At 42.2% G+C, this 15726-nt stretch overlaps 1 protein-coding gene across 2 annotated transcripts in view; it reads right to left on the bottom strand.

The window, feature by feature from the left end:
* Mcc (MCC regulator of WNT signaling pathway) overlaps window positions 1–14321 on the bottom strand; it is a 389841-nt gene extending 375520 nt beyond the window's left edge. Inside the window, exon 1 of one of the 2 annotated variants that reach the window (XM_040741852.1) lies at window positions 14179–14321. In XM_040741852.1, the coding sequence (XP_040597786.1) occupies window positions 14179–14303 (125 nt within the window). In that variant the 5' untranslated portion in view covers window positions 14304–14321. The remainder of the gene's footprint in view (window positions 1–14178) is intronic. The other variant, XM_040741851.1, reaches the window with a different exon arrangement.
* Between the last annotated feature and the right edge of the window lie 1405 nt (window positions 14322–15726).

Here is a 15726-nt window from a genome sequence, read left to right as displayed (position 1 = left end):
GCAGTGTCTTCAAACCATAACAAAGAGGTAACTTTAAAACAGCGTATTACCAGATCAACCACCCCTCTTTTTTTCTGTCAGATTTATAGTCCTATATGGGATGAAGGGGAAAAATAACAAGAGCAACTTTCCTCGGGTGGGGCGGACTAGTTAGTATCTTATGCAGGTGGAAAGTATGTTTTCACTTAAAGTTTGACATTTTGTATCCTAAAAAGTTTACTTTCCCTTCTATATCTGTGTCGTTTACGTCTCACAAAATATACCATGAATATGATAATGTATTTTAAAACTTTTTTAAAATATAAGGCCAGGAACAGTGGGGCCTACCTTAATCTTAGCCCTGGGGAGGCATTATGAGGAACACAGGAAGTTCGAGAAGAACCTGGGCTGTGTAATGAGGCTCTGTCTCACAAGGAGATATTTTATGGACACTGGAGGGTCCTTCCGCATCTACACACTCTCCAAAGTTGCTAAGCATGAAATTCCTTTCGTGATTTCCCAGACTCAGCAAAATGCACAGTTAAAATTAAATGTGGAGTTGAGGTGAAATGACATTAAAGCTACCTTGTTGAAAGCTACTTACCTTGAACTGACTTATTAATAGAAGCCTAAAGAGCTACCTTTAATAGCCCAAGAGGCCAGAGAAAGATTTCTCTGAGGTGCTGAGGATTCCTGGGAAATCAGCTGCTATGGGGTTCACCACAGGCCTGAACCTGGTAGACCCCAACAGTTCTTTTGGCAAACAGCCATCAAGGACTGATATGGTGCCCACAAACCTGGCAGCATCATGAATGGATATGTCCGTGGACCCCAGGAGATAAGGCATTTTGGTAAGGATCATTTGCTCATCATGACCCTTATGGGACCCAACGGCTTTGAAGCAGTTTCACAGATGTTCGCACAGCATATGCAGTACTAAGAAATGCTGGAAAGGAGCTGGGAATTTCCACTCCCCAGTCTCGAGCTGATTCAGGGTTCCTTTCCATATGCATTTAAAAACACGCTCCTTTCAGGCTGTCTTTTCCAGAGTGTGGTGCACTATGTGCCCCAGACAAGGCTGAAGTGTAATTGTTGCCGTGGAGGACACTGGTGTTCCTTTTCTTGCCAAAATATATTAGCAGAAGGCTTTTCAGATTTTATTCACCCTTTCAAGAGCCCTCTTCATCCCACTTTTTTTTGCTTCTATTATTTTCCTGAATCTTTCCTTTTCCATGATAGCTTATTTTCCTTTCCTATTCATAGGCAGGCACGTGTAACCACAGCTTGCTCCCTTGAGTAAAATGCATGAAAAGAAAATGAGAATTCCTATTTATTTGCAGATAATCTACCACATCACACATCACTTTTCCAATAATTCCTTAAATCCATGGTTGTGGTTTCATTACAGATGTATGCACAGTTGCAGGTCTTAGGCGATGTCTCCCTAGCCGACTTTGCCTTTATGTGTCCTTTATTTGGAAGGCAACATCAAAGCTGGGCCTGAGTATAACTTGTTAGTTTAACGCAATAATCTGCCTAACGCTAATGCTCCCAGTGAAGAGCAGAGTCCGAGGTGATAAAGCAAACCCCACGGAGTGTTGTGAATAACAACTGGCTGAATGTGGCTGATGACTGCTAATGGCAAGGAGCCACTTGGCAGAGACAGTGCAGGAAGGGTTAGCAAATTGACTCAGCTTTATTGAGTCTTCCAGCTGGAAGGAACACTGAGCGGGCACACCCAATTAAACTTTCTCTTTAGACAGACACACTGTTACATCTGAGACCCTTTTAGGTATAAAAACTCCCACCTAAGGCACCCAGTTATCCCCAGCTCTGAGGTACACACACACACACACACACACACACACACACACACACACACACGTTCATGTTCACACACCGGTATGCATATGACTTCTGCCACTAAACAATGTTGTAAAAGGTCTATTTTTCTATTTTGCGCAAGTAAAAATTATTTGGGACTTTTTTCCTTTTGCACATGTCTTGTAACTGGAATCCAAATGAACTGTGAGCCCAGGCTGTCATCACTATGGCTTCACAGTAGGGAGTGAAGGGCAGGGGCTGAGGCTCTTTGACCTTGATCTGGAAAGGCATTCCTTCTGGCTTTGAACCCCCTAGGAAAGGTATTTAAGATCAGGCAAGGAGACCTGCTTTAAGGGGTTTTCCAGCTGCCTTTCCACTCTTCCATGTGTCTCCCTGGTTCAGAGAGATGGATGACAGGAGAAAGTCCCAGAGAAAAATGTCCCTGTAGTGTGGGGACAGTAACTTCATGGGGCCTGGCAGGGGAATTCAGACCAGTTTGGTATTTAGAAACAAATACCGACTTTTGGCTGTTTGTTTAAATGATTATTAATAATCTAATTTAAAAGTTACTAAGCTAATATACGTGTATATTAAAGAATTTTTAAAGCACCACTAAATCATCCATGTTCCTTATTAAAATCAGATTGCTGTAGCTGGAGAGATGGCTCAGTGGTGAAGGGCACTGTTGCTTTCGCAGAAGACTCAGGTTCTGTTTACAGCACCCCTATCTGTAACTACAGCATGTGGTGCCCTCTCTTGGCTGCTGTGGGTACTGCACACTTATAATATACATTACTTACATATATACATACATTCAGGTAAACCACTAATAGATATAAAAAAAATATGTAAATCTAAAAACCACTTTTTGTGGGTTTTTTGATGTGGGGTTTCTCTTTGCAGCCCTGGTTGTTCTGGCACCCACTCTGTAGACAGGATGGCCTTCAACTCACAGAGATCTGCCTGGCTCTGCTTCACGAGTTCTGGGATCAAAAGCGTGCACCACCACTGCCCACTGAAAAACACTTTTTTAAAGCCAAATATTTTTTCTTGTTTTTGCTTTCACACAAGCTGTAAATTTGTCACAGAAGCAAGGCTTTAAGGAAGAGAGGCTGATCTTTCAGTTAAATGTCAGTCATAAAGTAATTCTAAGCAAGACTACCTTAACCTACAATTTTAAAAGCTTCATCATGTGAGCCCACTTCAAAAAGAGAACTGATAGCAAAAATTACAAGTGAATGTAAATCTCAAAGATGTTGCTACATCATCAGGAAGCTGGAGTGTTTAATATTTGCTTTATGAGACAGAAAATTTAAAGAATACTCTACCTATAAAGTAACTTGAGAATTAATGAACATATATGTTTGGGGAGTTATTTAAATACTTTTTCTTTTCTTTCTTATTTTTTGCTATACATAAGAAAATATTTGTCAGAGAAAGGAAAGAGGACATACATACCTAGCCTAACCTCAAATTTAGAATCTTCCTGCTTCAATTTCCCTAGTGCTGAGTTTGTGGATAGAGCGAGCCACCACACCTGACTAGCAGGTTGACTCTTAGTGGTCAGCTTCTGGGGGAGGCTCGGAAGACCACACCAGTATGATACCGCTCTTCCATAAATAGAAAAAGTAAGTCCTTTAGTAACATCAAGGGATGAGTGATGGAACAAAGAATGATAGTATATACATCCCAAATGAGAAAATGATGCAAGTTCTGAATGAGGGCACTCCAGTCAAAATGTAACGCTGTCAAGGGCAGAGTGGGCTAAGGTATCTTCTGGTACAAGACAGGATAACAGGAGCATGGGGCTACTGATAAACTGGGCCGGTTATGAGGAATTCAAAATGAGGACTTGAAGGGTTACACAGAGAAAGGACACAGGGCTCTGGTTAGAAAGGTTATATACAAAACTTCATGTTTATAAGGACACAACCCACAGCCACCTGCCTTCTTTAGTAAGACCTCTCTTCCAGGCACTGACCAGAGGGGTCTTTGACTCACCTAGATGGAAGGCCTGGGATATGAAAGAGGTCTCACATAACAAAGTGCAAGTTGCTGTGTGTCAGAGTTATTGATTGGTGGTCCCTCATCCAGAGATTAGACACCCCCTGAGCTTGCCATAGAGTAGCCTCTCTCAGAGAGCTTGCTTGACAGAATATGAGCAAGAGGAGAGATCCAAGGAGGATGATGGCTGTGATGGCTGGAGCTGAATATGCTGTGGAACTAGGAAAACTTTGGGGAGCAGGCTCGCTCTCTCTCTCCTCCCCCCTTTCTGTGTCTCTGTGTCTGTGTGTTGTGTGTCTGTGTGTACATGAATAATAATGAAAAAAGGCTTAGGAAAATAAATCCTTTGAAAAGTAATTCTGTATTTACTGACTCTAATTTGACCTAAAAATACTGTTTCACTCAGGCTCAGGGCCACAAGAATCATAATTTGAGAGACCCATAGAGCAGAAGCCCCCAGCAATCACATGTTACCTGAGAAATCTATCACTGCTCAAACAGTCTATCCTTGGCCACCCCAAGATGGTCAGAGAATCAAAAAGCAAACAAATGCTTCAAAGGAAACCAGATAATTCAGATAATCCATTACAAAAAGGAGTCCCATTCACTATGAAACAGAGAGAGAGAGAGAGAGAGAGAGAGAGAGAGAGAGAGAGAGAGAGGAAGAAGGATGGAGGGAGGGAGGGAAGGAAGGAGGAAGGGAGAGAAGGAGGAAGGAGGGAGGGAGGAAGGGAGGAAGGGAGGAAGGGAGAGAAGAGAAGTATATAGCTTAGGACAAGAAACTGAGTTGGAATCGGAATCTTTGGCTCCGTTACCACGATATTCAAGGAACGCTGAATACAGAAGTAACGGAAGCAACAGGCTAAATAGCTGCTGAGAGGAGTCCTACATATACAAAGAGTATATCAAAACAATTTTTTGAGGAAGCAAAATGCCCTAGGTATTTGTAACTTATATTTTTGTTTGTTTTGAACTGTGATTGTGGTTTTAGGAAAAATCTTACAAGAAAGGATTCTTTTGCCATTGGAAATGCTGAAAATCTACAGAAGCTGGGAAGTAGGTCAAGCCTAAGACCCCAGACCTATCCTCTGTCACTTCAGATCCTCTAAGGAAGAGGCCACAGGACATTTCTCTTTGGCCACTTCTACGTATTCTTCTATTAACTAATATTTGGATTGACACCTCATTTTCTGTGACTTTTCTTGTCAGCATTCTCTCCTCTCCCACCGCCTCCACCCCCAGTCACTCAGAACGCACATACACACGCATGGCCGCCGACCACCGGAGAGCTAAAATATAAGTACCCATTAACAGCTCTGCGAGGACTGTGGGAGCCTGCTGGGTACTCAGCACCCCCATCAGCTCTCACTGCACCAACAGAGCTGCACAGGAGTGGTTCATATTGAAACCCAGCTTCCATAGCGCTTGCCAAATCCCAGCAGAGCCCCTGGGACAAGTGCAGCTGGCTACCTTTGTCTTTGCGGGCTGCTAACATGTGGTCTGTAGACACAGAGCAGTTTTAACACTCAGGAAAGCTCTGGGGCCAGAACTGGCTCCCACACCCAAGCTGCAGGATCAGCCTCTGCGAGCTAAAACCCCTCAGTGACTACAAAGCACATCAGTGCGCACAGCTGCTGTGGCTGCACCCCTTTCAGAAAGGTACAACTTTCCCTTTTCCTATCTCTTTCTCTCTGTTTCTGATGCTGGAAGGACCCTAAGTGTGCTTTTTCTGGTACTTTGGGCTTTACTACTCCCTAAATGCCCCCCTCCCTGCTTTTCAGTGGGCCTCCATGCAGTAATTCAAATAACCTAGCTTTTCCTCCCACCGTTTGCCTCCTCCAAGCGGCTGCTGAGATCTGCAGACAGCCTTTCCTGGGCTTTTCTTTTAAGCTCTGTTAAGAGAAGCTTTTTCCTTGAGAAGGAGCCATTCCGCCAGCCTGGTTCCAGAGCCGCTTTCCCGCCAGCCTGGTTCTAGAGCCGTATCAGTCCCAAATAAACACACAGGAGGCTATATTAATTATGAAGCTGTTGGCCTTGCTTGTCTCTTACTGGCTAGCTCTGACTTAAGTAATTACCCCATAATTGTTAATCTAAGTATGTTTCTTACCGGAGAATAGTTCCAGGCTTCCTACCCCCATGGCGTTACATGTTGACTCTCCTGTTTCTCCTTCCCAGAATCCTCCTGGACTCCTAGTCCCTCCTATCTAGATTCCCTATTGGCCAGACAGTACTTTATTGACAAATGCACAGGACTTCCCCAACAAGCTCTAATAAAATTACCCTTGAGCTTGCATTTGAGTTTATTCTTAAATATTTTATATAATAGACTTAGAACTCCAGTTTCCCCTATATCATCAGGCAACCATGTAGGGAGCCCCATGATTACAGTAACTGAAGAGTAAGTCCATCTATGCACAGGGATGGTTTCAGGTGTGAAAAATACCAAGACACTATTATATATTCATGTATCTTACATGCTAGTAGGGGGGAAAAGCTAAGTAGAGGCTGAGACACTACAAATTAGTATTGGGCAAGTTCCTTTATTCTATAATTACATTAACTTGTTACATTAAAATGTACTGCGAAGGGGCTGGAGAGATGACTCAGTGCTGCTCTTCCAGGGGGCCTAAGTTCAAATCCTAGTGCCCACTTACCAACTCACAACTGTCTGTGACTCCTAATCCAGAGAATCTGATACCCTCATACAAACATACCCACAGGCAAAATAATAATGTACATAAAATAAAGGTAAATAATTTCAAATATACTGTGACTATTCAATATATCAGAAGATAGTCTATGAAAGGTCAGGTAAAAATGTTGATTTGAGAATTTTCTTTGTACTTCATATACTCTAAATGATATGGGCAACTATCAAATTCTGATAACTAGAAACAAAGCTAGGAGTAGTTTTAGAGCCTTCTCTATCTCATAAACTGTTTTTTAGGTATTAACTGAAAGAAATTCTAGTCAGCAGTAACTCAATACTCTTGAAAACACTCTTTGCTGTCAATTCTAAGGCTGGTACAGAGAATGTATGGATTTATCAAGGTTAAGTCATGACCATATACCATAGTATCCAATGGAGACTAACTGAAACAGTATGACTTCTTATAAGAATATGCTACCACTAAAATCCTGAGTTGTTATTGATAGCTCATCAAATCAAAGTATTTGGTCCTGAAAATGTGATATAAAAAGCCCTAGGAGAAGATTAGAAAATTGTTTGTATCTGATTAAAGACACATGATGATTTTGTAGCAGGAAAACTGATTTTATTATCATAGTATTTTGGGATAGATAAAAATACACGCATGTATTTTTAAATATAAGTAATACAACATCTTCTAAATTGAAATTTTTTAAAAAATCAATCATTTTTCCAAAAGTTCTCAAATATTTGAAATGACCATTACACAATGAAACATCTTTTGTTTGATTCACAGGAAGTTTCCATGTGGCATTAAGAGTATAAATCTCTATTCTGAGCACATGGAGAAAGGAAATGAAACAGCAGGGAGGCAGAGGCAGGCGGATCTCTGTGAGTTCGGAAGCAGCCTGGTCTACAGAGCGAGTTCCAGGACAGCAACAACAGCAGCAACAAAGGAAATGAAGCAGAATGAGCTCTGCTGGCTCAGGAGTTCAAAGGAGCTGGCATTGGCAAAGTGGTCAAACAGGAAAGATCCACGGAAACTGAGTTCAGAAAAAATGAGCTATTACTTATCAAGTAGCCAGGTCGGAAGAAGGGCCCTGGCCTCATGTGCTGAGCTTGGTGCTTGGAGCAGCCTGACCACACAGAAGGCTGGAGTGTGAGAGGAATGGGCGGGTTGATAGTTTTCGGTCACTATTGCAATAGGCAAAAGACCTTAAATTAAATGCTCCAAGAAGGAATCTGAGCTTACCTGTAAAGAACAGGCAAAGGCTAATGATTTTAAGAGATGCCTGTTTGAGCCGGGCGTTGGTGGCGCACGCTTTTAATCCCAGCACTCTGGAGGCAGAGGCAGGCGGATCTCTTTGAGTTCGAGACCAGCCTGGACTACTAAGCGAGTTCCAGGACAGCCTCCAAAGCCACAGAGAAACCCTGTCTCGAAAAACCAAAAAAAAAAAAAAGAGATGCCTGTTTGATTTCATGTTACACAAAACAACTTCAGTGTCATCGAGTTACCTGGGAAGGGCAAGCCAGTGAGTTAGAATTATAGCTGCTTAGAGAGACAAAGTTTAAGAAATCAAGACGCGAAGAAGGGGATGAACCCCATTATTGTTACCTCCTGCCTATAATACATATAAATCTGCCAACATGCTGTTTATAAAAGTGAATGCCCCACCAAATATGTTCTCACGCAATTTTCATCTACTATGAAATAAATTCATGTTAAGATACACGTCTTTTTGTAAGAGTCATCAATAATCAATGGCTTGAGTTTGGTAAAGGCTCATTTACATATTTAAACTGGCATTTTGAAATGACAATGAGAGGCTGTCAATTAACTGTTCTCCAAGGAAATACCCTTTCCCCTCCAAATGCCTTCCACTTTGGGACTCAGATGTGAAGAGATTTTTGATTTACTAAATAACAGAGACTCTCTCCAGCTGAGATCCCTATGTAATTTCATTTAGAATGCAAATGCCTGCACCAAGATTGTAAATGGCATTCCTACCGATGCCAAGAAGCAGTTAGAACATAGAGTCATTCTTACCATAGATGGCGAGTAATTAAAAAGTAAAGATCTTAAAGGTTGTAGAAGAAAACAAGTTTGCTTGTATTTTCTGGATAGCGTATGTGATAGAAAAGGCCCTCAAAAAGCTTTAGCTGCCTTTGTGTCTCAATTCAAAGAGGAGACATTAATTCCTGCTTCAAGGAATACACAGAGGATGGAGTGAGTCAACTCTGCCTTGTATAAACACACCGTAAGTATATTAGACTAACAAGCCGGAGGTGAATCTTAGTGCTAAGTGCTCAGTAGTGACACGCACACACACACACACACACGCACACACACGCACACGCACACACACACACACACACACACATGACCATTTTTGATTGGATTTAGAGCCCACTCCTTCAGATGAAACTGAATACTCCTAAAGTGCCCAAGAACCTGAAAACCAGAAGGGTCCTGGGCCCTAGGACAAAACTCACTACTATTATTCTGCTACAGGTACATAGCAATAAAACTGTAACAATGTGACATTGTTACAACCATAGATCAGCGCATCACTCAACCCTCATTAGAGAAGTTTCTAATTGGGACAGATAGAAATTAACACAGAGACCCACAGCTGGAAAATGGACAGAGTGAGAGACTTTGGAGAGCTCAGCCCTAAGCAGTATGTGTTTATCAAAACCCTCCCTCCTCTCAAGGCTCAGGAGTCTATGTAGAAGAGGAGGCAGAAAGGTTGTAAGAGTCAGATGAGGTGGGTGACACCAAGAAAACAGTGTTTTTCCACACACAGCAAGACTGATACACATATGAACTCAAGAGACTGTGACAGCACACACAAGATCTGCACATGTTCAAACCAGACAAAATGAGGACAAGGAGATGGTTTTGTTGAACAATGACTCACCTACTAGAATATTCATCCCATTAAAGTGTACAGCTCATTTTTCACTATATTCATAAAGTTGAATTCTCACACTACTTTGTGCAATTAGCCATCTTAACAATACTGTTTTCCTGTCCACGAACATAGATTGGGTGCTTTCCAACTATCTAATCATTTTTAATGTACTAGAGGAACAGCATGATACATATGCCACTGGGAAAATAAATAATATTCCTTGGTAATAGAATCATGGATAATTTTGATTTTGTTTTTATACATTTCTATATTTTTCAAATTTTCAACAGGAATACATCAAAATAAGTCATTTTAAAGGAAGGCATCGTTTCATCAAGTATGATGATGAAAGATGTTTGAAAATAAAATTGTCCAGACGACTTTTCAATATACAAAAACGTATCATTCTTTATTGTATCTTCATTGGAATTTGTTGAGTGTGTGCTATACCATCACCACTATGGTAGGCATGAGTTTTAACAAAACATGGAGTTTATTGCCCTTATGCAAGCCAGTGGTAAAATAATAAATAGTAACAATCAAAGTAGTAAGTTGTCATGCAAGGTGACAAGAATGTTTTGGAAAACAAAGTTTGGTACTATGATAGATATCCCAGTAAGATAGACTGAACACATTTTATTATAAGAAAACTGCTTTCTTTTTAAAAGATTATCTTTTGGGGGTTGCAGTCCTATAACTCAATAATAAAAATCAAATAAAAGAGCTTTAAAACAGAATGGACATTTCACCAAAGAATATGTATAAATAGCTAACAAGCACACAATAAGATGTTCAACATCATTGGCCATTAGGAAAATGCAAATCAAAGCTGCAGTGAGGTACCACTGTATACACAGGAGGTTCTGTGTGGCTATAAACAGTGGGTGCTTGCGAAGATGCAGAGGGGTCAGAACTGCTTAAAGGGATGAGAAATGGTAAAGTTACTTGAAAAGCCATCTATTAGTTCTTCAAAGACTTAAGCACAGAACTCCCTGGACACTCAGGAATTCTACTAGAAATATATCTAGGAATAAGAGAGAATATGTACAACACAAGGATTTGTACATGAATATTCACAGCAGCATTACTCACAGTAGTCAAAAGATATAGATGTTCGAATGCTCCTTATCTGTTGAACAAGCAACATATGTTGTATCCTTACAACAGACTGTGATTCAGGCATAAGAAGGAAGGAAGCATTGATATACACTAAAACAGGATGAACCTTGAAAGCATAAACTAACTGAAACTACACAGAAGAGCGTATATAATTCCATTTACACAAAATATCCAGAAAAGAGACATAGGACTGATTAGTGGCTCTAAGTTTGGGAGGAAAGGGAAGGATAGAGAAATGAGAGTCAAAGAGAACAGGTTTTGGTTTGTTTGGCTTTTATTGCATCAAAGTTTGAGCTGAGATTTAGGGTGAAGGTTAAAGATGCCAGTGTTAGGCTTTAGTTATTTGTCAAAGATATACTCTAAGTACACATCTTCATTGACTAGAGAGATGGCTAGGTTGGGAGAATGTTCATGATGCAAGCACAGGGCCTTGTGTTTGGGTCTCCAGCACCCACATAAACATCTCCTCATTGAAGTGCATGTATATATAATCCCAGGTTTGAAGGCATGGAGAAACCAGGATCCGCACATCACACTGTCCTGCCAGTTTAGTAAACCAATAAGCTCCAGGATCAGTGACAGATCCTGCCTCCAATAAATAAATAAATAAATGTTAGATAAATAGATAAATGGACAGGAGAGGCCAGAGGAAAGGCTCAGTAGTTAAGAGCACACACTGCTGTTCCAGAGGACTTGAGTTCAATTCCTAGCACCCACGTCAGGTGTTCTAACACTTATGAACTTTGCAGGCATTTGAACTCATGCACATACGCACATACACATACATGTAAAAATAATAAAATAAAAAGTTTTAAAAAGTAAGTGGTGAGTGATCAAGAAACATACCTGATGCCAACCTCTGGCTTCCATGTATATAGAAGCACACATAGGCACACACTGACATAAACACCTACATATGCACACAGAAGCAGCTTCACCTTGCTTTTCACTGAAGTGACAAAACCTAATCCCTACTACTTCCTATAGTATGATATATGGGGTCCAGAATTCACTATTGTGAAATATGGGGTTGTCATTATAAGGCTAATGAAATGTATTAAAGCCTGCTGTGGTGTCATTGTACAACCTAAACCCCATCCTGTCCCAGGATAGGAAACTTGATGATAGTTTTGTGAACCATCTCAACTACTGAATGAGTATGGCTTGGCATCCTTCTTACAGTTTAGAAGCTTCTTGTCAGAATCGACAAATCCAGTAATCTTTAGCTGGTCAAATCCTTTTCCTGGTGGGAAGACTAGCCAAGAGAATATTGAAGGCATGAAACCCCATCTTTTTTTTTTCCTTTAAGTTAGAAACAACTTTGTTTCACATGTCAATCCCAGCTCCCTCTCCCTCCCCTCCTCCCCACCAGGCCCCCCAGTCCCCCACCCAATCTCCACTCCGATCCCCAGGTAGAGTGAGGCCCTCCATGGTGGATCTCCAGAGTCTGTCATTTCATCTAGGGTAGGGTCTAGGCCCTCCTTCAAGAGTCCAGGCTAAGAGAGTATCCCTCATTGTGGGATGGGCACTAAAAGCCTATTTGTACGCCAGGGATAAATACTACCCAAGGTCCCATAGATTACCTAGGCCTCTTCACTGACACCCACATTTAGGGGGTCTGGGTCAGTCCCATGCTTTCCACACAGCCATCAATGTGTGATCCAAGAGTTCCCCCTTGTTCACATTCACCCCAACTACTTCTCTCTTTTATTTATTTTTTCCTGCAGACATGAGATTGCTAACTCACTCCAGTTTAGTATAAGTGCTAGGTAGATGATTAGAGGCAATATAGTCAAGTGAAAATTATCACAGTGAGGGGGAGGAGGAGGGCTTTGTTATATGGATTGATTACTATGTTTGCATCCCATAGCTACTGCTTACTCGTAGTGACAGAACTCAGATTTTGTTTAGGGAGCACTGTACCTAGCTGAATTACAATTTCCCCCACACTCTGTTGCAAACAGAGGTGGCAAAGGGTTATAATTTGAACAATAAGGTGGTTTGATATATCTTGTTATAATGATATAGGCCATACATACTTCAACTCTCTTTTACTTCTTGCCCTGGAACCCTAGGAAGGAGTGCAAGTTAGGGCAATTACTCTTGTGTTGTGAGATAATTACCGATGTTCTATATGAAGAATTGTGCTGGAGAAGGGAAGAATGAATTTTGGCACTGATGTTGCTATGAAACTTCCACCCAGGCCTGGATAGCCCATTGTCACATGTCTACAATATAATAAAGCTAGTCTTTATTTGGCTGTGCTTAGTTTTCTTAATGTCTTTTGAGGAACCTGAGAAGGTTAAGGTTTCAGTATAGACAGTACAACTCTCTTGTTTAATAAAAGGATAGATTTTCTGTCTCCAAAACAAAGCCCTCAAGTTTTTCTTAGAGAAATCATTACACTCCCTGGCAAATGGATCCATTATTGAAACTAAAATGAGCATTTACACAGTTATTTGTAGTTCAGATAAAGCAACATATTAGAAGACCGAATTAGGAGCGGAAAGATAAGAATGTTGCTAATTTCCAATATACATTCTTGCTTGTATGAAATTAAATTCCTTTTGCATCACAACTCGAATATAGATTGCTTTTATTATTATTGCAATAAGAGAACAGCCTTTCACATAGGCAAACCCCTAAACCACAAACTTAAAAAAGTCACAACACTGACTGCAAAGTAAAAAAAAAATCTATGCGGGATCTACAAGAATTAAGTACTGTTTTCATTTCAGAACAGAATTATCCCATAATTTTTGGTCTTTCTCAATGAAACTTTGAAAAATAATAATTCGCCGAACTTATAACTGAATAAGTCTCAAATAAATGGTTGTTTTTGCACCCGCCAAATTGTCACAGGCTAAATGATCTATTTCAGAGAGCTTTTGAACAACTTGGGGAAAACATTCCTGGATTCCCATTTCTTTTATGTAATCAAAGACAAACAGTAAGCAGGCAACCTCGATTTTACAGAAAGGATATTGAGATTCCCCAAGAAAAAGTCTAAAGAAACAGAGTATACAAAAGTTAGGCTGCCTGTTTTATTGAAGGCGATTCAAAATCTGTCCGGTACTTCTTCGTTCCCAGACATCAACCTTTCATAAAAGCACACTGCAACTTTACGCGTCCGCACTTTACCTTCAGCTCCTAAGGTTTACAAACGTGGCCACTACTCATCATTTGGCCCAGTGCTATGGGCTAAAGCCACACCACCAGACCTGAATTTGGAAGTCAACTCCAGAAGGATGAATAGAGGTGCACACGCGTTGAAGGAGGTTGGGGAGCAGGGTCTACATTCTAGATTCATCTTCAAAACCCATTTCTCTCCTTGTGGCTTCCTTCTTCCCAGGACAGTGTGTTCTAGATCGATTCTGGGAGACAAATTCTGCCTTCTCTCTGGACCCTTAAGTCTGGGATTCAGGCGCTTTCCTGAACTAGTTTCCTAGAGGTGTCTGTCACTGATAGCATCCCTGTCCCAGGCCGTCCACCTGTCCACCGCTGCTCACTGGCCCCTGCCGTATCTCAGCAGCCCTAGGAGAGCAGCGCCTCCTACAGGTATCTCCGGAAAATAGCCAGAGCCGCCCTGGTCCCTGTGGCCCAACCGAAGACCAGCTCCCAGAAAACTACCAACTTTCCAGGTGAGCGCAAAAACAACTTTCTGGAGTCGGGCGGAAGGTCGCCTACCTGCTGATGTACCCATCGCCGTCACCGTCGCAGGTCTGGAAGAGCCGCCGCATCCGCTCCTCCTCGCCTGTGCTAGACGTGTCGCTGCTGCCACCGCTGCTGTCGCAGGCGCTCGCAGCCGCCATCGCGCGCCAGTCCTGGGGAGGAACGGCAGGACCAACACTACGCACCTCCGCTGGCAGCCCCGAACCTGCTCGACGACAGAGCATGCCCAGTGACCGCCCTGGAGCTCCCGGAGACCGACTCCACCTCTCCGGGTTTTGCCCGGACTGGGAAGATGGGTGCTCCGGAATCGCCCAACTGGCACCTGCGAACGAGGGTGACTGTAGGAATCAGGGATCCCAGGGTGCCTCCCTGGACCGCAGAGAAGGCTCCAGGTCTCCTGACACATGAGGACTGACTGTTCACGCAGAATCGGGGAGTTCTAGCACTTGTGCACAGAGTAGAGAATTCCTTTTCGGGGAGAGGGGGGACCGGTGGGGACTCTGCCTGTGATCCTCCTTTCCATAACGCGCTGGATTCCTGACTCCATCGCCCGGAAAGAGACCCAGAAAGGATGGCATTTTTATATTTTACAACCCACATGTGTCTTCCACTGGAGCAATCAGCATGACCGTCTGCACTTTGGGTCACTTTTTAATAACAGTACTCTGCTGGGTGGCTGCACTAGCCCTTATCCCAACCGCTTGAATCACATCAACACTGAACATAATAGATGGTCTGATCCACCCTACAGATCTAGACCATCCCTCTTTTTTCACCAGTAGATAGGGACTCCATGGGTTATGGGGTTATCTTATGGGTAAAGGATGTATTGCATAAATAGGGCAATACATAGCTTCAGCCACAGACTCGATGGATACTACCCCTGATCTGCAGGTAGGACTGCCGAGGTACTAAGGCTTGCTCCAGGTCCCAAGCCTTATGTCAGAGCAGAGGCAAGCCTAGGCAATCTTAATTGCAGATCAGGAATCCTTAAACACCCATCTAACAAACACATAGCAAAAGGCAAAGAAGCACAATGAAACAATTTGTGGTTTAGTGAATGACTCATTATTCTGTTGAGCCTTTCTGTCAGAGGTCCATGAGTCCTGTGGCGGTTTAAAAACATGCCCAAAGATTCATCAGAAGGTGGAGTGTGCTGTGTCCTTTCCAACTTGTCTGGTTCAAAGTGACTGTCTCAACTTCTGAAGCTAGCTTTAAAATGGGAGCAGACTCTACCTGGCTCTCTTTTGGGACGAGAACCTTGGATGCTACAATCTGCTCTGAAAGAAGTTTGGCTGCCCAGAAGCTGCTGTGCTGGATAATCATGCAAAGAGAATCATGCAGAGAGAGCATGCAAAGAGAGCTGTCAACCAGCCTCCAGATGTTTGAGCCATCTCAGGCCTGGGGCCAGACATGAGCGAGATATGATGCTTTCTCTAGATATTGGTAGTCCATAAGGAAAACCAGGCCCTATCAGAGCTCAGCCATCACTCCAGAGCTATGATAACCATAAAAGGACGGTTGTAGTTTTAAATAACTGAATTTTAGGGTGGTGTGTTTATT

The sequence above is a fragment of the Mesocricetus auratus genome, unplaced genomic scaffold (assembly GCF_017639785.1).
Source record: "Mesocricetus auratus isolate SY011 unplaced genomic scaffold, BCM_Maur_2.0 Super-Scaffold_6730, whole genome shotgun sequence".
Classification (NCBI taxonomy): Eukaryota; Metazoa; Chordata; class Mammalia; order Rodentia; family Cricetidae; genus Mesocricetus; species Mesocricetus auratus.
Note: the sequence above shows the minus strand (reverse complement) of the source record. Positions and strands in the feature narration are given on the sequence as shown.